The 27,640-nt window shown below is 41.1% G+C and overlaps 1 protein-coding gene across 10 annotated transcripts in view; it reads left to right on the forward strand.

Moving 5' to 3' along the window:
• The window catches only part of KCNMA1 (potassium calcium-activated channel subfamily M alpha 1), a 762,160-nt gene that overhangs the window by 556,462 nt on the left and 178,058 nt on the right, over window positions 1–27,640 (forward strand). For all 10 annotated transcript variants that reach the window (XM_038010350.2, XM_007962879.3, XM_038010343.2 and 7 more), the window contains exons 13-14: window positions 1,371–1,440; window positions 7,736–7,891. In XM_038010350.2, the coding sequence (XP_037866278.1) occupies window positions 1,371–1,440; window positions 7,736–7,891 (226 nt within the window). The remainder of the gene's footprint in view (window positions 1–1,370; window positions 1,441–7,735; window positions 7,892–27,640) is intronic.

The following is a 27,640-nucleotide window of genomic DNA, read 5'->3' on the forward strand; positions in this document are numbered from 1 at the left end:
CTAAGAGCCCTGCTTAGAAATCATTTTTTGTGATAGTGGCCAAGTGTGTGTCACAATTAGAACCATTTGTCATCCTGCTTGTTTGATTTGTCATTGTTGTCTCAAGTTGTTAACTTGGAGAATTGGACTCAGCAGATTATTCTGGGCTAGTCCCTAGGGTGTGGGAGATTGCAAACCTCTGAGGCCCCATGATTTGGACTTGCTTTCGATGTCTGCATAGGCAATAAGCTGGCATCCCCTGCTCCAGGCCCCCCAGTCCCCAGCACACACGTGCATACATCCCATCCCCAATGTATTCCAGGGGGCCGTCAAATTTTTCATGCCCAGGACACAGACTGCGGCTGTTTTGTGATTTTGTTTTCACGCTAGCAAGAGGTAGGGTGGTGGGAACACTGTTTCACCTGGCTCAGTGTCTGCAACCCCTCAGGATAGCCCTGGCTGCTGGTCCTGATGCAGGATAGTTGAGCCCCAAATTGGGGCTTAGCCCATGAAGGTTTTTAGCTTCCCCCACGAAAGAATTCAAAGGCAAGCTGGTGGTAGGGCAGAAGGAAACAGCTTTATTAAAGCAGCAGTATTACAGCTCCATGACTGCTCCTGCAGAGGGGGCTGCACGATAGAGTAGCAGCTCTGGGCAGTTCTGCTGTCATATATATATACCTACTTTTAATTGCATGCAGATTAAGGGGCAGCTTATGCAAAAATTTCTAGGGAAGGGGTAGTAACTTCTGGGTCATTCGGTCATTGCCATGAAAGGCAAGTCCTATGAGCCCAGTGCAGATAGAAGCAAGTTCTTTGAGCTTTCTTTCTCTCTGTCTACCCTGACACTTAGGCAATTGTATTAAAGAGTTTCCTCTTTCACGGCCTTCTTTGTTCCTCATGGTGGCTTCCCAAAATTGTATGTAGTGAGAGATGGAACTGGGACTGGAATTCATCTATGCATTGCAACTTGTTTTCAGGAAAGGACCTGGTATGTGCCTGTAAAGTTATATCACTATGAACATATTCCAAGAGATAGTTGATTTCATAATTGGACAACAGGCTTGAAATATGAAGTATTTCAATCCCCTATGATCTAGTAATAGTAATGTTCTAAGGCCTAGAGGATATAGGGAAGCTCCTGGGTGTTGCCATGGCAATGGTAAACTGACAGGGCACACTGCTGGGCATGTCCAGTGGAAAGTTGCTTCTGCCCCATCCCTGTTTCAGCTAGTCCTCAATTTTGTCTGGTATCTGAGCCCTGCCTCTGGAATCAAGTCCTGCCTCCTACCTCAGTCCCATGGGTACCCCATTTGGAGATAATAAAATTGATGTTTTGGTCAGACACCATGCATAAGGCAGACCTGTCTCAGCGTTGGTTCTTTCTTTTTCAGAGTAATCTCCATAAAGAACTACCATCCGAAGATAAGAATCATCACTCAAATGCTGCAGTATCACAACAAGGTAGGAGTACAAGAGCCCGCTCCAGGCCTGAAGACACATCCACAGGTCCAGCCTCTTATTCCTTGTTATACAGCCTCACACACACACACACACACACACACACACACACACTCACATGCTCACATGTGCGCAACTCAAAGACCTGGGTAAACAGGTGTGATTGTTAAGAATCTTCCTGGGACATTTCTTTTCCCTCCCTCCCTCCCTCCCTCCCTCCCTCCCTCCCTCCCTCCCTCCCTTCCTTCCTTCCTTCCTTCCTTCCTTCCTTCCTTCCTTCCTTCCTTCCTTTCAATGGAGTCTCACTCTTGTTTCCCAGGCTGGAGTGCAATGGCATGATCTCGGCTCACCACAACCTTCACCTCCCGGGTTCAAGTGATTCTCCTGCCTCTGCCTCCCTAGTAGCTGGGATTACAGGCATGCACTGCCATGCCCGGCTAATTTTGTACTTTTAGTAGAGATGGAGTGTCTCCATGTTGGTCAGGATGGTCTTGAACTCCCGACCTCAGGTGATCCGCCCGCCTCGGTCTCCCAAAGTGCTGGGATTACAGGCATGAGCCACCGTGCCCGGCCCATTTCTTTAGTCCAAACAACGTGTTTGCATTTGGTCACTGGAAGGATGCTCCTTCACGTACTGATTCATTCATGCGAGAAGTGTCTATTGCAACCCGAGTTTCAGAACTATTGATGTACTCTTAGATCCCATCCATACTTAAGTTACAACAACTTTCATTTGTATGTGATGCAGTCATTTATTTATTCAGTAAATATTTACTGAACACCTACTGTGTGATTAGCACTCTCCCTGACACCAGCAGGAATATCAGTGAAGGAGAAGCCCTATTTTGTGTCCTTGGGGATTTAGCAGTTAAGGTGTAGAATGCTCCAGGCAAGTGAGCGATAGGATTTCTCTATCTGAGACCAGGTGAACTAGTGAGTGCGTAATGTGCTCTCTAAGAGTGTAATGTGGAACACATTTCCAGAGTCAAGATGAGAATTTGCAGAGTTGAATCAGAAAAATAGGAAGCTATCCAGAGATTAAACAGAAAGGAATTTTCCTTGTGTTATAGCTTACAATGGGGGATTGATTAGAAAGAAGACAAATGTCAGAGTCTGCCGTTTCCCTGTGATCACTTCTCAGTAAACAAGAGTCCAGTGTCTCATTCAAAGGCAGTGCTCCTTCTCTCGTCCAGTCAGTAAACTTCCAAAAAAACAGCTTTAGGGGAGGGAAGGTGGCACCTTTCTCCATTTGATGCGGTACCAGTTATGTCCTTAATGAAGCCTAGAAACCAGAGGCTGCACGGTACCTGGAGCCAGGTGTCCTGTCTGCACAGAATAACTCCCTGCTGGGTTATGAATGACAGCGTACCCCCTCTTATGGGCCATATTCCCTACAAAATAGGCAGTCAGGTGATGCAGAGAAAACCCCATTCTGCCAAATGCACCAGCGCCATGCTGTTATTTCTTAATTGCTGGCAAATGCTGGCCCATTTTGCTGTGTGGAGGCCCATCAGAGGCTGTCACTGAGTGGAGCCTGCTGTCGGTGACTGGCCCACCACCCAGAACGGCTGACTGCTGCCAGCCACTGCCCAGCCCTCGGCAGGTGGCTGCCTTGCAGAAGGTGTTGTTCTCCAGCCAGCAGATTTGGTGGTGGGCACCCAAGGTCACATTTGCCTGTTTGTCTCTGCAAAACAGTGTCCCAAGGACACTGAAGAGATAAAGTGAGGATATTGGTAACGCACGGGCATCAAGCTGGAAAAGTTTTTGATGGCAGCCCCTGTAGGTGGAGGTGAATTTTATTAGCAAGGCTGTGACGACTGGTGACAGCTCCTGCAGCAACGAGCTCTCCTTCTTTCATTTGTGATCTGAAATTTCATTTAGTGTGGGAGTGCTTTAAGCTGTTGTTTAGATTTTTGACTGAATTTAGATTGAATAGGAAAATTAATGTTGTATGTTTAGAAGGGGTTGTCAGTTCCTTTTTTTCTCTTTCCAATGAGTGCTGATGCAGCATCTTCCAGAAATTAAGGAGGATTTTAGCTCTGTGGTTCTTGTCCAACTCAAAGTAGCTCAACTGGCCTAGGATCCAGACAGTCCCTGGTCAGTAATCACATGATCATAGCAACCTGAATGTCTTTGGCAAACCTCTGTGTTGTGATTATTCAGAAACAATGAGGAAGATATCAACCAATTCATGATTATTTGCTTAAAACACATTTTGTTTAGAACCATCCCAAACTATTTGAGTTTTGGGGTTGGGCAGAATCACTTACAGATCCTTGGATGATTAATAAGGACACAAGGAATAGAGTGACTTTGACACAGGACATTTTGTTGTTGTTTTTCTTTCATATCTCTCTTCTAGAGAAAGAACAAAACGTCTACTCATCATTGTTTGTCTTTCATTCCTTGTAGAATTGCACATGGACATTCTTCACCCTGCCTCAGTTTTGCTCTGTTTCCTGAGATGCTTCCTACTCTTTCAATACATTTTCTTCCTCTTTCCTTTCAGCATTTTTTTTTCTGCCTTTCTTTGCACTTTTTGCTGCACTCATCCTAGATTCTTAGAGATCACCATGCATTACAACTTGCTTTCAGGAAAGGACCTGGTATGTGCTTGTAAAGTTATGTCACTATGAACATATTCCAAGAGATAGCTGATTTTGGAATTGGACAAAGTCTTGATATATGAAGCATTTCAATCCCCTATGATCTAGTAATAGTAATGTTCTAGGGCCTAGAGGGATGTAGGGAAGCTGCCTACTTTCTCTTCATGTAAAACTGGCCCTGAGTTTGTCATCATCATAATTGTAGACATTTGGGTCATATTTTATGGTTTTAAAAGAGCTTTGACATCCATTATCTTCTTTAGTACTCATTGGACCATCTGTGCATTTTAGCATCCCAGGGTAACTTCAGAGCAGGGCATCTAAGCTCTGTGCAGACAGCGTAACTCTCCTGGGCACAAATCATGGCCACCACTCTGCAGCCAGTGAGCGGAGAGACAGAATAGCTTACTGCCACCGACTCTTTAAATGGAGCCATAGCCCATTGAGCCAAACTGTGGTTCCTGAGAGTAGGCATTATAGAAGGGCTGATGCTCTCCAAACTGTATCTTTTAATATCACTAGAATTCTTGGAGAGAAATGCTTTCATGCTGGCCATCATTTTCATGCTGGCCCTGCATCTTCTGATTTGAGTGTAAATGGCTCAAAGCTCTTCAAGGAAAGATTGGTTTATAACTTCTTGGAAAAGTGTCACTCCTGATGATTTACCTGCCACTGGATTTTTTATTTTTCCCAAAGACTCTAGTGAAAGAGGCTTTTATTTCTGGAAACCAAGTCCCATGAGCCCAGTGCAGATAGAGGCAAGTTCTTTGAGCTTTCTTTCTCACTGTCCACCTGACACTTGGGCAATCATATTAAATCGTTTCCTCTTTCATGGACTTCTTTGTTCCTCATGGTGGCTTCCCCAAATTGTATGTAGTGAGAGATGGAACTGGGACTGAAATTAATCTCTCCTGGTTGTCTAGAACAGCCTATTTCCAGTTCCTTCTCCATGGAATGAAGGAGGGGTGGTGAAGTAGCAGAAATGAAGAGCAGCCAGATCTGCCAGATCTGCTCTTTATATTCTCCAAGTTAGGGAGAGAGGATTTGCCTCCAGACTTCTGGGCACTAACACTGGCATTTTTCATCAGACTCAAATTACTTTAAATGGAAAAGGACGAAGTTTCCAGAAACAAAGGATTTACGTTCCTGGGTCAATCTCCTCTCTTTGTTTCATGCACAGAGATTTCCCTCCAAGCGTTTAGCAAGTCACCCTCACTCCTTCCCTGCATTGGAGAAAATGCAAAAAAAGAGGGCAAAGAACCCTGATATAAGGAACAAACTCAACTTTTCTATGTAATCACATGGCCAAGTGTCAAGGTGGACAGTGAGAAAGAAAGCTCAAAATATGCCTACAGAGTTCAAACCAGACAGGGCCATGGGGGACCCAAGTATGAAATGCCTGAGCCTCATACCCTAGGTAGCACATGTGAATAGGAGAGACTTTCTTTGAAAGGTTTGGCTTGTTTGTTTGAAGTTGCCCTGAAGGTTGGGAGGTGTCTCTTTAGGGCTTCGACCAAAAAAATCTCCTTTCACACACAATGCTTGACTTGTTCATTACTTAAACTTAATTTCTCCTCATTCTTCTCAGGTTCTCAGATGATGTTACTGCAAATCAGTATTTCTCAAGTTATACCAATGTGTTCTCTACAATACCCAGGAAGTAAAAGGGAAAGTGGTCATCTGAAGCCAGTGGAGAGTAGAGAAACGAAGGGATAAAGGATAGGGCTAGTTGTTGGAATTGAGTCTGCAGTGTGGGGAAGGTCCTTTGATAGCTTCACAGCAATTACCATTTGCTGTGTCCCCTCTATGAGACTATTTTAACCATGCTCTCATCAGGGAGGGCACAGTCATCTCTCCCTGGAATAACCACTTTTGGCTTAGGATGCACAAGATTGTCACAGAAGTGGATTTTGCAAGAAGGAATTTCACAAGAGTGGTATTTTTGAAAGCAGAGTGTGGAACCCTTGGACTTACTCTTTGTTTTCACAATGAAATCTTCCATCTTTCTAGTTCAACTATTGTATATTGTTCTGAAAGTGAAGGGAAGACTCCCTTGGTGCTCCTTGTGTTTGCTGAGATGTGCAGAGAAATAACAACTCCAAAGCCATAGAATCTTGGCATTAGCAGAGACTTAGAAGGGCTGTCTGATTCAACCTCCTAGTGCAGAGCAAACGTTCTTTCCATAGTAACTTGGAGAAATACTTACTGAGTCTTAGGGACAAAGACTTTTCATTTTTTAAGGTAACCTTCTTCGTTTGGTAGACAAATTACATTGTTAGGAAGTTCATTTATAAAACAAGACAAAAATCTGCTTTCTTGGAATGTATACCAGTCAGTCTTAATTCTGGCTTCTAGAACAAAGCAGTACAAACCTAATCTTGGACACAGCAGCACCTGAAGTATTCAGATGTAATTATCCTGTCTCTGTGAGGATGAGAGCCTTCTTCAGGCCAAATGTTACTGGCTCTCTTAACTGTTCCTCAAAAGATCTTTTCCAGACGCTACCTCCTCTTGTCTTTGTCACTTTTCTCTGGAAGTTATTCAGTTGATCGTTTCCCCTCTTTAAATCTGACTGAAAACTGGATCAAGTACTCTGGAACTAGTCTGACCAGTTCGCAGCACAATGAAATGTTCATTTCCCTTGATCTGGAGAACATTTCTGACAAGTAGACGCTGGTTTTCTCTGTAATGTCACATGGCTGGCCTAAAATTTGAGGTTTTAGTTACCCACACACTTACATTTAGCTTTGTGTGTTTTGTTTTCTTTTATTTCTCTCCTGCCTGCTGCCAAGCTAGGTCTTCTCATTTTATATAGTTGATTGTTTTTAACCTAAATGCTGTACTGGACATGAAAGCCTTGTAAATCTTTTTAGTTTGGTCTTTTGCTGATTTTTCCGACTCTGGAGAACCTTACTTTGATTCTTTCATCCAATGTCTATGACTCTCTGCTTCATGCCACTTAAAAATAATTGGATGAGCATGCCGCTGGGTCCTTGTCTCAGGGCCTGACATAAGGGTTGAATAGGACCAGTTCATTTGCAAAAGATTGGAAACATCAACATTGTGATTCACCTGATGTTTTAGGCCAGTGGTTCTCAAAGTGTGGCCCCTAGATCAACAGCATCAGCGCCACCTCCAACTTGTGAGAAATGCTAAATTCTCCAGCCTTACCCTAGATCTACTGAATCAGAAATGCCGGCGGTGGGAGTGGGGCATCAACAATCTGTGTTTTCACAAACTGTGCAGGTGATTCTGATGCCTGCTCCTGATGCCTGGGAGTCACTGATCTGGAGTATTGGAAAGGCAGGTAAAAAAGAAACTGAAAATATACAGGCATTTGGCACTCTTACAGTCTATTTGAGGACTCAACCTAACCATTTAGCTAGACATCTTAGTAACCCCGGCTGATGTGTCTGTCACAAGAGGAAATTCCCTCTGGGCTCTATTTGGCTAAATGGCCAACCCAGGGGAGGACTTGGGCTTGGTAGGTGCAGAAGCAACGGTCCAGAGAGACTGAAGTGTGATGAGCAGAAGAGTTGCATAAAACAGCAAACATCAGACCCCAGCAAGTGAAAAGAAGGGCAAGACTGAATGGCCCTGAGTGGTCGGGCAATGCTGCATTTCCCAGAAGAAATGTTGAACAATCGAACATTTAACAGAGCGAGGTCTCATATCTGCTTTTCTTTCCCCAGGCCCATCTGCTAAACATCCCGAGCTGGAATTGGAAAGAAGGTGATGACGCAATCTGCCTCGCAGAGCTGAAGTTGGGCTTCATAGCCCAGAGCTGCCTGGCTCAAGGCCTCTCCACCATGCTTGCCAACCTCTTCTCCATGAGGTCATTCATAAAGGTAACGTCTCGTCTTATTAGAGCACATTAGCTCAGGATTCCATTTGTCGTGGGGTTGAGTAGAGAGCACAGCTTAAACTCAAAACAGATCGACGGGCTCTAACCACTTGGGTTAAGGAGAAATTCCTTGTTATGGATTTGGGCATGAAGCCAACTTCTTTCAAAATTATGTTTTTATTTTTATTTGGCACATCCACGGCCATTAAATGATTGTTCAAAGCACAATCCCCTCTTTTTTTAGATAAACCACATGTTTATCTATCAACAAAGCCTCCGCTGTTAAAACAAAAATATGATTTATATACATTCCATATGGCAAAAGAGCGCCTAAAGAAAAGCATTATCATTTTGCTCTTTTATATCAAGTGGCTGGTGGACCTCTCACTGTGTGGATAAATGCAGACCATGTGTTTGTGCTGAAGCCCAAACCCCAACAACATAATTCATTTATTTATTTCTGCACAATCAAGGAGGCCAGCAGGACTGACATGCCACGGTTGTTTGAATGGAGAGCGAAACAATGTACTGAGTCCTCGGCAGCAGTGCCCTTTTCATGGAGAGAGAGGCAGTGTGGATGTGTTCATGTCCTTGTCAGAGCTGGCTGGGCAGCTACTCCAAAGTCCCCAAGGTGGCCATACCTGCTGCACCAGTGCAGGCAAAGAGAAAAAAAACCAACTCTGTCCTCCCAGGGTGGGCCAGGTTAGGATTGTGATTCCAGGGCCTTGCACTGAGCATCCAGCCCCTATGAAAGAGGCTTCTGGAGCCTGGGATAACAGTCACTGTTATCCTCTGCAGTCCTCATCCTTAGACTGTTCTTAGATTAGGCAGTCAAGGTGACAAACCAGGGTGTAAGACAGGTCTAGCTCGGGCCTTTCTGATATGGCATGGGAGGCAGTTAGCTATGGATCTGGGCTAATATCCTTCCTCTTATCATGTAAGGAGCAGAATTAATAGCTGGCAAGGTGGAAAATTACATCCTTAGGAAGTCCATGAGTCAGCACGAGGTCCATAAAGGAGGCCAGAAGCTCTGCAATCAAAGGTGTGAGACCTCCTGCCTTTTGCTGTCATGTGGATGCCTAATCCACTGCCACGTTCCTTGATGGTGTTGAGGAAATGGCCTAGGTTGCAATAAGAGGGATGGGTGGGAAGCATGAGGACACAGATGTGTTAGTGCTCACCACGGGCACCTGTGAGTGATAGTATTTAGAGCAGGAGTTTTTCTAGGTCCTTACCTGCCAAATCGGCATTATGTAGCCAACTGATAGTTAGCATTGCTCTACATAAAAGAACAAATTGCTTTGGAGCTCTTTCAATCACTTTAGCAACACTAATAGCAAGGGATACCTTGATTTAAAAAATTTTTCTATGCTCATTATGCAGCCAAAGGTCTCAGCTCAACAGAACTCCGAGCTCAGATCCGGCTTACAAATAAAGACATTGCATTCCTTTAAGTGTCTTATTTAATCCAGGCTGCTCTTGTCCTGCATGGGTGGAACTGAATGGAGGTGGCAGGGAGGTCTGTATAGCTGTGTTTAGAGACAAGACCCTGAAGCCAGATGTAGCCATGTGTCTCCCAGGGATCTTATGTTCAACGTGAGAAGCCCAGACTCGGGATAGAGGACTGTCACCAAGAGAACTTCTCTGGCTCTTTCAATCAAACTCTGGTGGTTTTCTTCCAGGGCATGGTCCATGGGACCAAGCACGTGGTGTGTGGAGCTGTGCTCTGCTTCCTCGTGTTGATGTAACATGGGCCTTGGCAAGGCCCCACCACAGATGGGGCCCCTTGACATGCGTATGTTTTGATTTTGTGGTGCCTGCATGGTAACTAGAGCTGTCTGTCAAGGAAATTAATAAAATGGATGTGATACTGATTCTTCAGTGCTATTAGCAGCAGGGAAAACCTCTGCCCAACTTTCCTCTGGACCCTGATGGGCTTCACCTCTAAAGCCAAGGACGTCCCCTCCAGCTCAGCTAATCCCATTGCCAAGTTCCTATTTAGGAAGAGCTTGTGGGAAAGGTTGGGCCTGGCCCTGGTGTAACTGAAAACACATTTTCTTCCAGGGGTTATGTTACCACATTATTTCTGTGTAGGACCAACTCCTGCCTGTTTGGAAGTAGCTCTCTGAATATGGCCTTTTGACAGTGAGATGGTCTTTGTGTTGGAATTTGCTAAGGTACATGACCTGGAAATCACAAGACTTCCCTTCATATATTTTTCTCACTTAAAATAGAAACGCCTTATTCACGTGCTCCCCATTCTACATTGCTATCTTGTGTACTTACCTCCAAATCCCAGATCTTTGTCTCCTTTAGGTCATGGTGAACACCATAATGGTACGCTCCTTAGCATGTTTTATGTATTGTCTCCCATTCCAGGGATCACAAAGCCCTCACTTATTTTTGTTGGGATGGAAAAGTAAACCTACAAATGGATTATTGTTTACAGAAATTGCTTCCTTCTCCAATGACCTCCGTATCCTATGATGGAGAATTTGTCAATATTTCCATGGGGACAAGCAGGCCTATTAGGATGGCCAGGGAAGGGATGAGGCTTTGGCAGCACTTGATCCTTTGGGAACACTTAGCATTTCTGGAAGCCAAAGGTAAAGTGTTAGCTCACCCTCTCCCTTGCCCTAGGCCAGTTGTGTCTGTTTTTTGGTGCTGCAGAACCCCTCCTAAAATAAGAGAAACAAGGCTATAGCAGCAAAGATGCAGCACAGGCAGAAGCACAATGACTATCCACTGGGCTTTTTAATTTAATATTTTCTTTTGTAGAGAGAAGTCTCCCTATGTTGTCCAGGTTGGTCTCAGACTCCTGGGTTCAAGCAATCCCCTGCCTCAGCCTCCCAAAGTGCTGGGATTATATAGGCATGAGCCACTTCCACTGGGTTTTTTATCATGCATGAGACCAAAATGCCAAGACTGAAAGTGGGGGTGATACGTTTAATAAAAGGAAGAGGGACTACTGGCCAGGCGTGTTGGCTCACGCCTGTAATCTCAGCACTTTGGGAGGCTGAGGCAGGTGGATCACCTGAGGTCAGGAGTTCAAGACCAGCCTGGCCAACATGGTGAAACCCCTTCTTTGCTAAAAATACAAAAATTAGCTGGGCATGGTGGTGCATGCCTGTAGTCCCAGCTACTCAGGAGGCTGAAGCAGGGAAATCACTTGAACCGAAAAGGTGGAGGTTGCAGTGAACTGAGATTGTGCCACTGCACTCCAGCCTGGGCGACAGAGCAAGAAGACTCCATCTCAAAACAAACAAACAAACAAAAAAACAAAAAAGAAAAAAAGAAAAAGAAAGAGGGACTACCGGTATACAGGAATTACAAAAGAGGCCCAGCCTGGAGGTACCAAGAAATATGGGGCAATGCTTCTTTATCTCCCCATCAATGTCACACTCAAAGATACCTACCCTAGCACCCCAAGTCATTGTCCCTGAAAACCTCACTCCTGTGCTGATATATCTCTGAATTGATCTAAAGTTTTTAGGAATCTTTTTATATTTTTACCCTATATCTTTGGGAGTAATGAATTTCTTAAGTTTGCTAACTAGTGTTAAAAAATTTTTTTCTGGCTCTTTGTCCTTAATTTACTCCACTTAAACTTCAAGGCACGCCCTCTACAGCTTCTGGTGTGCTAGGATTTAACAAATCTCTACCGATTTTATATCTAATACATTTAGGAAAGAGATTCAAGCTGACAATCCAGGGGTCCTCCAGCTCAGCAACTGCTGTTAAGGACAGGTTAAGCATTTTGTGCAGTAGGATCTTGTTTGAACCCCTGAGTTCCTTTAAGGAGTTCACACGAACGTCCTGATGCCTGTGAATTATCTGCATTGACATTATCAGCCAGCCCTGGAACATCCTGTTCATTTGCCACTGTTTGATCTCTTACTCCTAACCTGTCAGGAATCTCTCTGCTGTCTTCTGTAAAGACTCAGACAATGAACTTACTTAACCTATCTGCCATTGCCTCAGTACTGAATAAGTGACCACACTTACTCTCTACTTGGCTTCCTCACTTGGATGTAATTTAAGATCCACTGATTTGTTTTTGTTTTTGAGTCTTGCTATGCATACTGAGCTTCTCTTCAGCATATGAGGTTTCAAGTTGGGGCTTGGCCTGCCATCTTTATGAATTGTGCTATTATTCTTACTAGGATTAGCTGTCTTTGCACATGACAAATTGTGTGTCTGTATGTGTGTGAGTGTGTGTGTGTTTAGAGGGTGATTAACTCTTAAAATTGTTTTTCCATCTACATTGAGACTTCCAATTTAGCACATTTAAATTATTCTCAGAATTGCCAACTATTTTAACTCTGTTAATCTATCATTTTATACACACACACACACACACACACACACAACCTAGAGCACGGTATGCTCTCCATGATTATTTCTTTGTTGAATAAATCAGTTTTGAGAATGAAGAAAATATGTTATGCATTTCTTGTGTGTTTTTTTTTTCCCTACGCCACAAGATTTGGAATTTGTGGGTGAAATGTTACTTAATATCGATAACAACACATGCTCCTCTATCATGTTTTCTGTTTTTGAATGAGAAAGCACTAGAGAAATCAGACGCGTGCTATTCAGATTGTATCTTGGCTGAAGTGGATATGGCTGGACACACAAAGTTTTTGTCCTAGCACTGACCATAGCCAAGGGAATCATTTAAATATTTTTAGTCTGGGTTATGTTTATGTGTATATGTGTGCTTGTACATATGTATGTATACAATTAGTCTGGTTTAGGAGCTAAAAATATAAATCAAGGACTTTTAATAATAGCTAAAAAATACTGATTCCCATGTGCGAAATCCCGTATTAAGTGCTTTAGCTGCAATATCACATTTAATTCTCACAATGACCCTACCCAAACTTGTCACTATTATTATCCTTCTTTTACAGTGGCAGGCACTATAGGTTAAAAGAAGTTCAACAATCTGCACGAGGACGTATAGTTTGGAATTGACAAACTCAGGTGTTCAACCCCAAGCAAACTGGTTCCAGGTTTGCCCTTGAGTATACTGAAAGGAAATGTGAGAAACAATAAGAGAAAATTTTAGCTAGTGCCATTGTCTTAGCACAAATCTTAGCTTTCTATAGTTCATTGTATGTGAACTATTGATGCAATAGAAATGCCCTGTGCACCTACCATATTCCAGACAGTGCGCTAATCCCATCAGCATCCTTATGGCTAGGAGGCTCTGGTATGCTTCAGAAAGCTTCTGTTCTGACTTGGATGTGTGGGCACATGTTTGCATAGCTCCATTCTGTGCATCTTCTTTACCTTTCTCTCTGCCCAGCTCTACAAAGGCAGAGGCCACTGCATCATAACAGGTACCCTAGGCTGGGCTGAGTCAGGGTAGTGAATGAACTAGGCTCCCAAGAAGTGATTGGCATTACACACTGCTGTATTGAGGAGGTGAAACTAATTGGAGTCTAAACTAAGTGGGTCTGAAGAGCTGGGGATGACTTAGGTAGGTCCTTCTGGGAGAAAGTAAGTATATTAGGGTTCCCTACAGAAACAGCAACTGTGTGTGTGTGTGTGTGTGTGTGTGTGTGTGTGTGCATGCACTCGCATGCACATGTGTGAGAGAAAAAGAGATGTTGATTATAAGGAATTGGCCCACATGGTTATGGTGGCTGGGAAATCCCAAGCTCTATAAACTGGAGACCCAGGAAAGACGATGGTGTAGTCTCTGTCTGAGTCTGAAAATCTGAGAACCAGTAAAGTCAATGGCATAAGTTTCAGTCTAGATCTGAAGGCAGGAGGAGACTGATGTCCCAGCTTAAGACTGACCATCCGGCAGAGGGAGCAAATTCTCCCTTACTCCTCCTTTTTATTCTATTCAGGCCTTCAGTGGGTTAGATACACACATGGGGTGGGTTGAGGATGTGGGGGTGCCAATTTGCTTTACTCAGTCCACAAATTCAAATGTTAATCTCATGCAGAAACACCCTCCACCCTAACAGACACACCCAGAATAATGTTCAACCAAATATCTAGGTACATCGTGACCCAGTCAAATTAACGTTAATCATCACAGCAAGCAATTCTTATTGTCTAGTGGGTGTAAGCTCTGCTAACCTGGTTGAAGGAGGCATACCAGAAGCAGAACTCAACGTTGCGTGGCAGGGTTGGACTTGACAAAATCTCTGAAATGGGGCCAGGATTGCAACTGATAAGGATGAGATTGAGGTGACTCTCTACTTAGGAAAGAACAACTGGTGGTACCAGAGTAGAGAGTTTGTCTTACAAAGTAAACCTACATGGTGGAAATTAGATAGGGAGATGCAAGATGTTGCTTATTCCATTACCCATGGACAATGTCACCCTAACCACAGATGGCACTGTGACAGCAGACTTCTGCACATATTCCTCACTAGTGAAGAGTAGCTCCCAATACAATTATACTCACTTCCTTGGTAATTTCAATTATTCTCATTGCTTTTAGATACATAGATGACTTCCATATTTGTATTTCCATAAGGAACCTCTCCCCTGAACCCGGCATCACCGATTCGACTGCTGCTCAACATCTATATTTGAATACCCCATCTCCTCTCAGACTTACCATATCCACAATCGAATTCCTTTTCTTTGTCCACAAACCTGTTCTTTGCTCATTTTACTATTGGCAATGCCATCCCTCCCATGGCTGAAACTAAAAATTCTGGAGTCACCCTTGACTAATTTTTAAAAATTTATTTATTTGCCCTCAAACACCACATTCAATACAGCAGGAAATCCTCTTGGTTCAAGTTTCAAAATATTCCCAGAATTGGAGCACTTCTCACCACCTTACTACTAGCTCCAAACCACCATCATGTCTCTCCTATAATATTACACCAGCCTCCTAACTGGTCTATCTGCTCTGCCCTTACCACCCCACCTCCAATCTATTTTCAACAAAGCATCAAGAACAACCTTCTCAAGCATGAATCAGAGCCTGTCACTCTTCTGCCTAAGTCTCTCCATAGGGTCCCATCTCATCTGAATAAAGTCCTTACAATGGCCTGCAGGTCCTAAGCAGTCAGGTCCCTGGGACCTCACTGGCCTAAGTCCTAAGTGTTCTCCGGCTTCTCATGTTAGCCACACTCCCTTGAGCTGGTCTAGGGATTTTTACTTGTTTTTCCCTCTGGCTGGATATTCCTCCCCTGAGCAACTGCTTGGCTCCCCTCTGTCCAACTCTTCTTGTCTTTGCTTAATATTAATTTCTCAGTTGAGTCTTTCATCTAAGACATTAGAACTGCATTTTTAAAAGGCATTAAAATTGAATTTTTAATTGAAATATAATAAAAGTGGCATATAATAAATGTATAACCTGTTAAATACTTACACCCTCAGTGCTCATGTAACAAGGACCTGGATTAGAAACAGTGCATTATAAATATCCCAGAACCCCCTGTTTTTTTTTAAAATAAGTCTGGTGATACTACATGATGGGGTCTGTTTCTGGATTCTCTTGGGAGAATTGACACCACCACAATACTGTTATCCAATCTGTGAATATGGTATATCTCTTATAGAGGGATACTTTATGATTCAACAACTTCCCTGGCAAATACAGGAAAATCAAGAAGAAAGTAACTAAGCTCATACAAGTTCTCTGGGGCTGGTGAGGGTCTCTAGAGAGAGTAGATGTCCTAATTCATATTCTCTAGGAAGTATATAGCTATTCTCAGTTTCATGGGTGGATAAAGTTTCCATGTGGAAAAAACAGAATTGCATTTTAGGAATTTGCATACCCTCCCCCTCCACATGCCATACATCCACATCCTTATTTACTCCCTTGTCTTTGTTTTTTCCTGTGGCACTGTTTGGTGTTTATTGCCTCTTTTCCCTGGGACAATGTGAGCACTGTGAAGATGGGGCTACTTGCTGAATCCTTAGTGCCTAGAACAGCGCCTGACTCATAATAGGTACTCAATACATGTTTGTGGAATAAATGAATGCATCAGTTGGCCTCAGCCTAGCCTGGCCAGCCTGTATTACAGACAGCCGGGTGGGACCAGGACCAACAGGGACTTGTAATTTGGTGTGATTTTGGTGCGGAAAACTTCTTTCTTTGCTACTGTATGTGATTCCCTTGCCAAATTAAAGAGCTTGGATTCAACGTAGAAATGTGAAATGCAAAGCTCCATAATCCTTGCTGAGGATTGTGCGGAGGCTGGTTAGATTTGGTTATAAACCACTTCGACTGCCAGAAAATCCAGTCAGTGTGTTGTTTAAGTTCACAAATCAAAATAAACACCCATGGATTGAAACGAATTTGCTAAACCCTAGTATCCCGTTTGGGTCAACGTCATTGTGTACCCGTTTTTCACCCTACTTAGATCCCATTAGATCAGAGGCTTCCATGTGGGAGGATGCTGGCTCCCACAATGCCACTCAGTCTGACCAAGCCCACTAATGCCCACCTGAAAGTAGAGTAATTTCTGTGAAAACCATTTCCAATAAAGAGAGAAGTAATCCATGAGCTATTAACAGGGATTCATTTCCCCTATGGCCCTGGTAATTTCTAGAACATTGAATTAAAGAGTTCTCAGACCTTTACAAATTCTCAAGGCAAACATTATTAGCAAAAAGGAGCCCATACAGCATGTTAGAAGATTGCCAGAAAATGTCAATGGAACTTCTGAATAAAATAAAGGAAGTTGAAACTCCTTTCCCCATCTTCTCCCCTTCTCCTGCCTCCCACCTAATATGATTAGAAAGTCATTTCATGTGTCTTATATGTTTGGTGAATCAAAGGCAAACGTACATGATTGATGGTGACAGGGAACACATTTAACTCATTATTCTTTACTTTGCAGCAAAATGATTTGTGTAAACTGTCTGCCTAGCATTAAAGGTAAAGCAAACTTAGAAACCCCAAAATGTTATATTTTCATCTAATATTTTCCTTTTGGTTTTATAGCTGTAATCACATATGGATTCTTTTATTTGGGTCTTGGCATGGACTGAACAAAGAGAAAGGCAGCACAGAAAGATTACATAACGTACATGCAAAGCCCGGTGCCCAGCGAGGATGGAGCCCGAGAAGCAGCAATGGTCAGGACTTAATGCGAAAATCCAGTAGAAGCTGACACTCACCCTGGCCCTTCTCAGCTGGCAGGATATTGTCACTGATGTGAAATAAGGGCTATTTTCTTGAACAAGCCTCTGGCCAAGCATCAGTCTGAGCTCTTTCAGAGATAATTGGCCTTTAATTAATTGCACGCATTCCTGAGTCCACCTGGGCGGTCTACTCTACCTCCCCACTCTTTCAACTTTTTCACTTTGGTTTTTTGAGTGCCATCTACTGTTAGTGATTGTTACATGAAAATCGCAAAATCCTATGTAAGCCATAAGGAATAAAATCTCAGATTTCCTTAAGTCTATTGGTTATCGTTGTCCTAAGGTGATACTAAGTATGAATCTATGTCCAGAACAATGATGAAGAATTTGGAACTTTGAGGCAACTATTCTACACATCTAGGGGCTGCAAAACAAGGAACCACCATCAGTTTGATGCAATGGGTGTTCTGTTAAGAGCTTTGGAATTATAGTAGTACTTTGTGTTTGCACAGCACTTTTTGGTTTACAGGATATACTTTTTTTTTTTTTTTTTTTTTTTTTTTTTGAGACAGAGATTTCGCTCTCTCACCCAGGCTGGAGTGAGGTGGTGTAGTCTCGGCTCACTGCAACCTCCGCCCACCTCTTCCCCTGCAACGCAGCCTCCGCAGACCCCAGGTTCAAGTGATTCTCCTGCCTCAGCCCCTCAAGTAGTTGGGACTGCAGGCACGACCCCCACGCCCAGCTAATTTTTGTATTTTTAGTAGAGACAGGGTTTCACCATGTTATCCAGGCTGGTCTCAAACTCTTGACCTCAAGTGATATGCCCGCCTCAGCCTCCCAAAGTGCTGGGATTACAGACATAAGCCACTGTGCCTGGCCGAGATACACATTTTCACTTAAATTCTTTATTTGACCAGATACACAAGGATTTTGTTGAATATCATATGGAAAACATGCCAAATGCAAAGAACCTAGTGCCGCTGACCTTTCTTCAGCTGTAGAATAGTAAGCCACAGGACCCATTACCATAGCTCTTTGGGAAGAGGAAATCAGAAGATGACTTCTGGTTGCACGGCTGGTTGGGGAGTGGTAGAGCTAGGGCCAGAACTCTACAACATCACTGGCTTCTCAGCTCAGCGCTTTCCCCACTGTTACACATTGCTTCTCCAAGAGAAATGTCTTACATGTAAACACTGCTTTGTTTTATATTCAAATCAATAGCTTCTAAGAATAGAAACTACTTTGCAACATTCATAAAACGAGCTTATCCTAGGTTTCCCCTCAACCACGAAAAACTATAAAAATTAAGCTATTTTCCAAGGTAGAATATACATATGTCTGCCCCATTCCCTTAGTGGTGGCTTACTCTGGAAAAGACCCAGGCAAGTGCTGTCTTGCCTAGACCATAATGCCTTGTAGTGGGAGGATGTATTGCTCAAGTGAAGGGACGTAACTGAATACGGAAGGGAGATGATGACTGATTTGTTGAGGGAGATGTAAGAAAGCTATAAAGTTTAGTCTCAACCATTTGAAAGAAGGAAGCAGTAGGTTAGAGTGCAGTATGATAGACTTCCCATGTGTGAAATGTGCCTGTAAAGCGGCAGTGAGATCCGAACGGGTTAGGTAGTGCTAATAAAAGGAGGAAAGAAAAATATCTGGAGAAAAAGATATAGTTAAGCCTAATATTTACAGATGCCTTCTGATCATAACCAAAATATTCAAGTAACTCAAGCAATTCGAGTGGAGGTGTTGGGGCTTTGGATTGATGTCCTCAAGGTTATTAGCAGAGTAATCCATTTGCATTATGCGAAAATGCTGAAGTACATGGTCCCAATAAGATTCAGAAACGATTATAGTTTTCCAGACATCTCTTTCATTTTATTTTTTAAAGTATCATACAGTAAAGTTGATTTTGTGTATGTGTAGTCATGCAACCACCACCACAATCAGGATACAGGATAGTTTCCATACCCCCAAATTCCCTCATGCTGTCATGTTGTAGAGTCACACCCTCCTGTCACTCCTATGCCCTGGCAACCACTGATCTATTCTCTGTCATTACAGTTTTGTGTTTTCAAGTCTGTCATGTGAAGGCATCATGGAGCATGTAACCTTTTGAGACTGGCTTTTTTCATTTAGCATAGTTCCTGTGACATCCATCCAGGTTGTTGCATGTATCAGTATTTAGTCCTTTCTGTTGCTGAATAGTATGGCATCTTATATGGAGGTACCAGTTTGTTTATCCATTCATCCATTGGACACCATTTAGGTTTCCTCCAGTTGGGGCAATCATGAATACAGTTGATATAAACGTTTACATGGAAGTCTGTGTGGATATAAGTTTTAATTTCTCTAGGGTAAGTATCTCGAATTAGGATTGCTGGATTATTAAGTTTATATTTAGCTTTAAAAGAAACTGCCAAAGTGTTTTCCAGAAGGGCTGTACCATTTATCATTCCCATCAGCAGGCAATGCAGGAGTTTCTGTAGTTCTGCATCCTTACTACCACTTGGCATTTTCAGTACTTTTTATTTTAAACAGTCTAGTAGGTGGGCAGTGGTATCTCATTGTGGTTTTCACAAGTATTTCCCTACCAATGTTGAACACCTTCCCAGTGGTTATTTGTCATCTGTATATTCTTTTTGGTGAAGTGCTGGGTCCACTTTAATGGAGTCATTTCTTTGTTTTTGATTTTTACTGTTTAAGAATTCCTTATATATTTTGGATATCTTGTTGGATATACAGTTTGTAAATATTTGCCCCGATCTGTAGCTTCTGTTTTCATTCTCTTAACTTAAACTTTCTTTCCTGGAAAGAAGTTTTTAAGTTGAAATATTTGGAGTTTTTCTTAAAAGGTTAAACATTGGGTTATCATATGACTCAGAAATACCACTCCTAGATATCTACCCAAGATAAATGAAACTCTATGTATTAGTTTCCTATGGCTACTGCATAAATTACTACAAACCTAGTTGCTGTAAATATCACAAGCTTTTTTCCTTCCTTTTCTGGAGGCCAAAACTTGGAAACTGAGTTTCAGTGGAGTTAGAGTCAACATGGTGGCGGGGCTGGTTTCTTCTGGGGGCTCTAGAGGAGAATCTGTGTCCTTACATTTTCTAGCTTCTGGAGGCTGACCACATTCCTTGGCTCATATCCCTGTCATTGCATCACTCCAACATTGTGCTTCCAATGTCACATCTCCTATTTCTTGTTCTTTAACCAAACCTTTAAAAAGACAGTAGAGATTACATTTAGAGCCCACTCAGATAACCTTCCTATCACAAGATCGTTAATCACTTCTGCAAAAATCTATATTCATCCCACATGCAAAATACATCCACCTCATTCCCCCATCTCCAAAAGTCTCAACCCTGCAAAACAATTCAAGTTCAAAATCAGAGCTGAAGATCATCAACTCACATGTCCCAATGTCATCATCTAATCAGTTATAGGTGAGACTTTGGGTGTGATCAATCCTGGGACAAAATTCTCCATTTTTGGATCTGTGAAACTAGAAAACAAGTACTCTGCACACCAAATGCAATGGCAGGACAGCCATAGGATAACGGCTATAGACAGTACCATTCCAAAAGGGAGAATGTGGAAGGACGAAAGGAGGTACCAGTACCAAACAACTTCAGTTTCGAATACAGCAAACTCCACTGAGCTTCAAGGTCTACATACAATCTTCTGTTGCTTGAAACGGGCATTACAAAGTTTGAATCCTACAAATGTATTCTTTCTCAAAATTGCTTTGGCTATTCCAGCGTCCTTGTCTTTCCATATATACTTTAAAATCAGCTTGCCTATATCTAAAAAAAAATTCCTCCTGGTGTTTTGATTGGAATTGTATTAAACCTATAGACCAATTTGGGAGAGCACTGACATTTTTACTATGTTGTATCTTCCAATCCATCAATATGGTCTCTTCATCTATTTAGGTCATCTTTAACTTGCTTTACCCAGTGTTTTATAGTTTTCAGCATCAGGATCCTGTACATGTTTTTTTAGATTTATATGTAAGTTTTACATTTTTGGAGCTATTATAAATGACATCTTTAAAAAATTGGGTTCCAGTTGTTCATTGGTGGTATGTAGAAATATACATTATTTTTCTGTATTGACCTTGCATCTGGCAATCATATTGTACTGGCTAGCACTTCTTGCAGAATATTGAATAGAGGGAGTGGGAGTAGACATCTTTTCTTTGTCACCAGTCTTCAAGGGAAAACATTCATTTCTTTCACCATTAAATATGATATGAGCTATAGATGTTTTGTAGATACCCTTCTTTTGAGCTTGAGGAAGTTCCTTCCTATTTCGATTTTGGTGAGAGTTTTATTTTTTTCAATCATGAATGGATGTTGAATTTTGCTAAATGCTTTTCCTGCATCAATGTATAGGATCATGTAGTTTTTCTTCTTTAAACTGTTAATATGGTAAATTACATTCATTGATTGTACACTATTGAACCAGCCACCATACATTCCTGGGAGAAACCCTAGTTAGTGTGATTATTTTTTATATATAGGTAGATTTGATTTGTTAATACTTTTATGAAGAATTTGTATGTATGTGTTTATGTTTTTTGGTGTATATTAGTTTATAGATTTCTTATACTGTCTTTGATTTTAGTGTCAGGTAACGCTGGTTTTATAAAATGAGTTGGGAAATCTTTCCCTTCCTTCTATTTTCTGGGAGAATTTGTGTAGAATTGGTGATTTTTTTTTTCTTTAAATATTTAGTAGTATTTGCCAGTGAAACAATACTAGGTTTAGGCCTAGATTTTTTTTTTTCTGACAGTTTTTAAATATAGATTCAATGTCTTCAGTGGTTACAGGACTATTCAGGTTACATAGTTAATCTTGGGTGAGTTGTAACAGTTCAAAAGTTTTGAAAAATTGGTCTAATGTATCTGAGTTTTTCAATTTCTGTGTGTAGAGCTATTCATAGTATCCCATTATTGTCCTTTTAATGTGGGCAGTGATAACCACTCTTTCATTCTTGGTTTTGTAATTTATGTCTTCTCTCTTATTTGTTGCTCTTACTAGATATAAAGTTTGCTGATCTTTGTTAAAGAATCGGCTTTGGTTTTATTATTTCCTGTATTTTTTGTTTGTTTGTTTCCTTTCTGCTTGCTTTACATTTACTTTGCTCCTCTTCTCTAGTTTCTTCTTAAGATGAAGCTTAGATTTTGGATTTGAGACTCTTCTTTTTTGGTGTAAACATTTCATACTATATATTTCTTTCTGGGCCCTGCTTTAGCTGCATTCCACAAATTTTGATATGTTGTGTTTTCATTTTTGTTCAGTTAGCAATATTTTCTAATTTCACATGAAACTTCTTTGATCCATGAATTATTTAGAAGTGTGTTGCCTAATTTCCAAGTATTTGGATACTCCTCTTATCTTTCTATTATTGATTTGTAGTCTGATTCCATTATGGTTAAGAACCTACTTGGCATGATTTCAATTCTTTTAAATTTGTTAAGGTGCATTTTATGGCTCAGAATGTAATCTGTCTTGGTGAATGTTCCAGGTGAGCTTAAAAAGAATGTATATTCTGCTGTTGTTGGGCAGAGTGTTCTATAAATGTCAATTAGTACCAGTCGGCTAATGGTGTTGTTCATTTCTTCTATACCCTTGCTGATTTCCTGTCTACTAGTTCTGCCTCTTACTACGAGAAGGATGCTGAAGTCTCCAATTATAACTGTGGATTTGTCTATTTTAGTTCCTTCAGGTTTTGCTTTGCGTGTGTTTGAAAGTCTGTTAAGTGCATATACTTTAGATTGTTACGTTTTCTTGGTGAATTGACCTTTTTATCATTATATATTATCCCTATATCCTTGTAATTTTCTTTGTTCTGAAGTCTACTTTATCTGATATTAATATAATCATTCAAGCTTTCTTTTTTGATTGGTGTTTTCATGCAAAACAGTATATCTTTTCTCATTCTCTTTTGTTTGAACCAAACCTATCTTTAAAACTTAAGTGATCTTCTTATAGACAGTTTATAGTTGGGTGATTTTTAAAAAATCGATTATTTGAATGTCTCTTTCTTGATTGGTTGTATTAGATAATTTATCTATAATATTATTATTTATATGTTTGGATTTAGGCCTAATATTTTATTTGCTTTCTGTTTGTTTCCTCTGTTTTAGTTTTGAAAATTAGACTAATTTTTCAAAATCTTTGAACTCTCTTCTTTCTTCTTTTGAATTATTTTGAACATTTTCAGAATTTTATTTTGTCTGTGGTATTTCTTATTATACTTCTTTATATAGTTTTTAAAAAATTGATTTCTCATGGGATTGTAATGTACATACTTAACTTTTTAAGTCTACTTGGATTCAATGATTTGCCTCTTTAAGTGAAATGTAGAACCCTTACCAAGCTATAGGTTTCTTTACCCTCCCCATTTTATGTTTTAGTTGTATTATGTATTATAGCTGTTGTAAACTATATCAACGTTATAATTTTTTTGCTTTTATCTATCTATTTTAAAGAGTTCAAGAGAAGTATAGTCTCTTATATTATTCTAATATTATTAATGTTGTTGTTTTCTCTTTGTTTCCTTCATTTTGTTATAATTCCTGTTCTGTTTGTCCAACTTATATTAGCAGTTCCTTCAGAGACATGCTCTGGCAACAAACACTGTTTTCTGTCATCTGAAAATATCTTTATTTCACTTTCATTACTTAGGGACATTTTGGTGGATATAGAATGCGGGGTTCAACATTTTAAAAGCGTTGTTCTATTTTCTTCTTGCTTCCATTGTTTCTGATGAGAAATCCATAGTCATTTGAATTGTTGTTACCTATAAGTAATGAGTCATTTTTCTCCCATTGCTGTCTAGATTTTCTGTTTGTCTTTAGTTTTCTGTTGTTTGATTACAGTGCGTCTAGGCATTATCCTTTTGGGTTTATCCTGTTGGAGTTCATTGAAATTCTTCAACTGCTAGGTTTGTCTCTGGGGAAGGTTGAGAAGTTTTCACTTATTGTTTCCTCAAATTTTTTTTTTTCTGCACCATATTCTTTCTACTTTCCTTCTAGGATTCCTATGACGCAGATGCTAAATCTTTTTCTAATGTATCAGAGGACCCTAAGGCTCTGTGTGAAACTTCTCAATACTTTTTTCTCTCTGTTGTTGAAATTACACAATTTATACTGATCTAGCTTCAAGTTCATTGACTCTTCCCTCCATCATCTTTGCTCTGTTGTTGTGCCCATTCAGTGAGTGTTTCAGTTATTGTATTTTTTGTTATTGTAATTTTTAATTGTAGTATTTCCATTTGATTTTTAAAATTTTGAATTTTAAATTATGCATCCTGTCTTTTACTTCTTTACAAATGTGTTCTTTCTTAGTTATCAGGAAATAGTGGTTGCTTTAAGGTTTTTGTCAGATATTCCAACATCTGTGTCATCTAGGCATTGGCATCTGCTGATTGTCTTTTTCCATGCAAGTTGAGATTTTCCTAGGTTACTCCTATGGCAAGTAATTTTTTATTATGTCTTGGATATTTTAATTTTTTTATTATGAAACTCTGATTCTTATTTAAATTTTATGAGAATGTTGATAATTTTATTTTGGAAGGTAATGACCTGCTTTATTTTATTTTACTTTATTATTATTATTATTATTTTGAGATGGAGTCTCACTCTGTCAACCAAGCTGGAGTGTGGTGGTGCGATCTCGGCTCACTGCAACTTTCGCCTTCTGGGTTCAAGTAATTCTCCTGCCTCAGCCTCCCAAGTAGCTGGGATTACAGGTGCCCACCACCACGCCTGGCTAATTTTTGTATTTTTAGTAGAAACGGGATTTTGCCATGTTTGCCAGGCTGGTCTTGAACTCTTGGCTTCAGGTGATCCACTCGCCTTGGCTTCCCAAAGTGCTGGGATTACAGACATGAGCCACTGCGCCCGGCCTGACCCGCTTGATTTTAGGCTGCAGGTTCTTATGAAGCTTCTATGGGTTGTGATTTCAGTGTTAGTTGAGTTTTCAAAGTGTTGGCAGTGCTATTTGGCTCTGTCCAATATTGCCCTCAGACTGGGTGGTGGTCTATATTGTAGTTTAGTTCTCATAATCTAAATATGCTGTGTAGGGTCAGTTTCATCCATATACAGTTTAGCATGAGCCCCAGAGTTTATAAACAATTTAGTGACTACTTCCCCATGTCCTCTTTCTGTGTGATCTCTGCAATATTTTCAGGTTCCCTGGGGCCTTCCTTTTTGATCTTTTGATGGAAGGGCTGCTGAGGCTTTAGTTATCTGGCTTTCTGTATACTTTCTGTGATTGTGTTCACATCTGGGGCCAACTGGTGGAAGGACAGAGACAGACAAAAAGCAATAGGGTTTTGTTTTCATTCTCTCAGGACCATAGGTTTTTTGGCCAGAGAGGAAAATTCTCCTATCTCCTTTAATCTTTTTCTGGCTTACATTGTCACCACTGCTACTGCCACTACTAGATGGCTTGTCGTTGGGACACAGGAGGAGAGAAAAAGAAAGGAAGGAAAGAAGGAAGAGAGGAAGGAAAAGAGGAAGGAAGGGAGGGAGGGAGGGAGGGAGAAAGAGTGATTTCCTCCATTTTTTCTAAGAGTTACCTCTCATTAGTTAGTTCCACTATGAGGTTTTTTGTCCACATCCTGATGATCCCTTCCAGGTTCTGGCCATCTTGAGGTCAGGCTAGAGGATACCAGAAGAGAACAATGGCAAATTCACTGCTGATTTGGTGGTATTTCTAATTCGGGTCTTCTTCCTCAATCTACCTGCCATTGTTTATTCTCAGTATCTTCAAATAGCTGCTCCATGCATTCTGTCCAGGTCTTAGAGCAGCATTCAGTGGGAGAGACAGGATGAACTGTGATTACTCCAACTCACCCAGAACCAGAAACTCAGATATCTCTTTAGCCGCCATATTCTATGTTTGCCCTTTACAGCCAGAATGGGGAGAATATTGTCTTTAAGTCAGGGTCATTACCATCATGGCTTTTTAGCATATTCAATAATCATTCTCTGTGGGGCAAGTTTCAGGTAGTTCACCTGTTTTTTTTTGTTTGTTTGTTTTATAATCAGAGCCTATGAATACTATAATTCAGCAAACTGCATTACAATGGCATCCAGTGCGTCTCCTGGTAGAACAATGTGAAGTGGCCGTTTCAACTTCAAACTTATTTGACTGATTTAGAGAAACTTAGGGGCACCTGTAACATGGCACTGAGATCAATTTAGGCAGCCATCTGCCATCTTGAAAAATGGCATGCAGTAAAACGTTTGAACTAAGTATAATATTTATAGTTTTTATCATTAACTGCCACACGTTATTTCATGGTAACAAGAGTGATGCAGTCCCAGTGATTAGGGTTTCATGTTCAGAGAAATACAGGGGTCCTGTCTTGATGGCTGTACTCTGTATGCACTGGAGGATGGGAAGTAGATGGAACTAATTGATGTCTATGAGTGAGAGTCATCACTTCCTCTCTTTTTTCCATACCCTGTAAGTAGATAGGGTACCTCTGCTCACAGAGAAGTAACATATATCTCTGTGCCCACTGATGCTGGTGTGCCGAAGCTCTTTGTTGTCAGTCTGCCTGTGGAAGTCTGTTTATTCCTAGCATACCTATGGCATTGCTTTTTAGGGTGATGGATTCTATCCATTTCTCCTTTTTCTAGACTGGGACAAAATAGGTATAATTTCTTAAGAAGCTTCTGTTGATTTCTTGTTTTGGCTAAAATTTGGCAATGAGAAGGACATTTGTATCTGTGGTTGAGTATTTTTTTTTCTTCTCCTTAAATAGACTAGAGAGGCGAGAACAAGTGAAAGAAGAATATTTGATGCCCCTTCAGAATGGGATTGGGTATCCCAGTCTAACTGGGATTAAATTTGATCATCTGAAGGTCTCGGATTGTATTTCCCTGCCATATGTACCCAAGGACCCCTATATTATCCAAAGTTGTTACCACAGCCCTCACTCTTCCTGTTATCCCTAGCTTGTGAAGTGTGATGGTGGTTGTGTGGCTGTGCAGTGGGCAGGAGGATGGGACAGGGCGAGGATTGTGAGACTCTGATTAGGACGTGATTTGCTGTAAGACCTGGGGAAGGTCTTACAGCCTCTCTGAGCTCGCTATTTACCTGCTGTAAAAAATGGAAGAGCTTGTGGCATTTTTGAAAGATTATCCATATATGAAAGCACCTACCCCTCAGCCTATAAATTCTCTCCTTCCACTTTCTTAGGAGATGGAGGTAGATACTGTTTGGCTTTCTATTTGCGATGAGATTTGAGACTGGGTCAGAAGTGGATCACTGATGGGAGAAGATAGAGGAATAAGCCTGATATAAAACCACCCTCTAAGGTGGCATAAAGGCATCCCTACCTACAGTGCTTACAGTTTTGTGTTGCCAACACTTTTGTAAATGACTGATGTCGGGGAAGGTCCCTGGAGCTCTTTGTGGTGAGATACGGAGTCAGCAGAATTTTCTGACTGAATACATTTTTTAGGGCGGCAGCATTGTTCATCAACCTAAATGACACTGGTTTTCCCAACCCCCTCAGCCTCTCTGGAAATTCACCCTCCACTCCCTAAGGCTAGATGATTTTGTCTGCATGGATAGGTGAGAACTAGGTGCATCTGTCTAGTTTTTCCCAGTCCTCTGCAACAGTGAAGATTTGCTGACTATTCTTTCCCATA

Source organism: Chlorocebus sabaeus, chromosome 9, assembly GCF_047675955.1.
Source record: "Chlorocebus sabaeus isolate Y175 chromosome 9, mChlSab1.0.hap1, whole genome shotgun sequence".
NCBI lineage: Eukaryota > Metazoa > Chordata > Mammalia > Primates > Cercopithecidae > Chlorocebus > Chlorocebus sabaeus.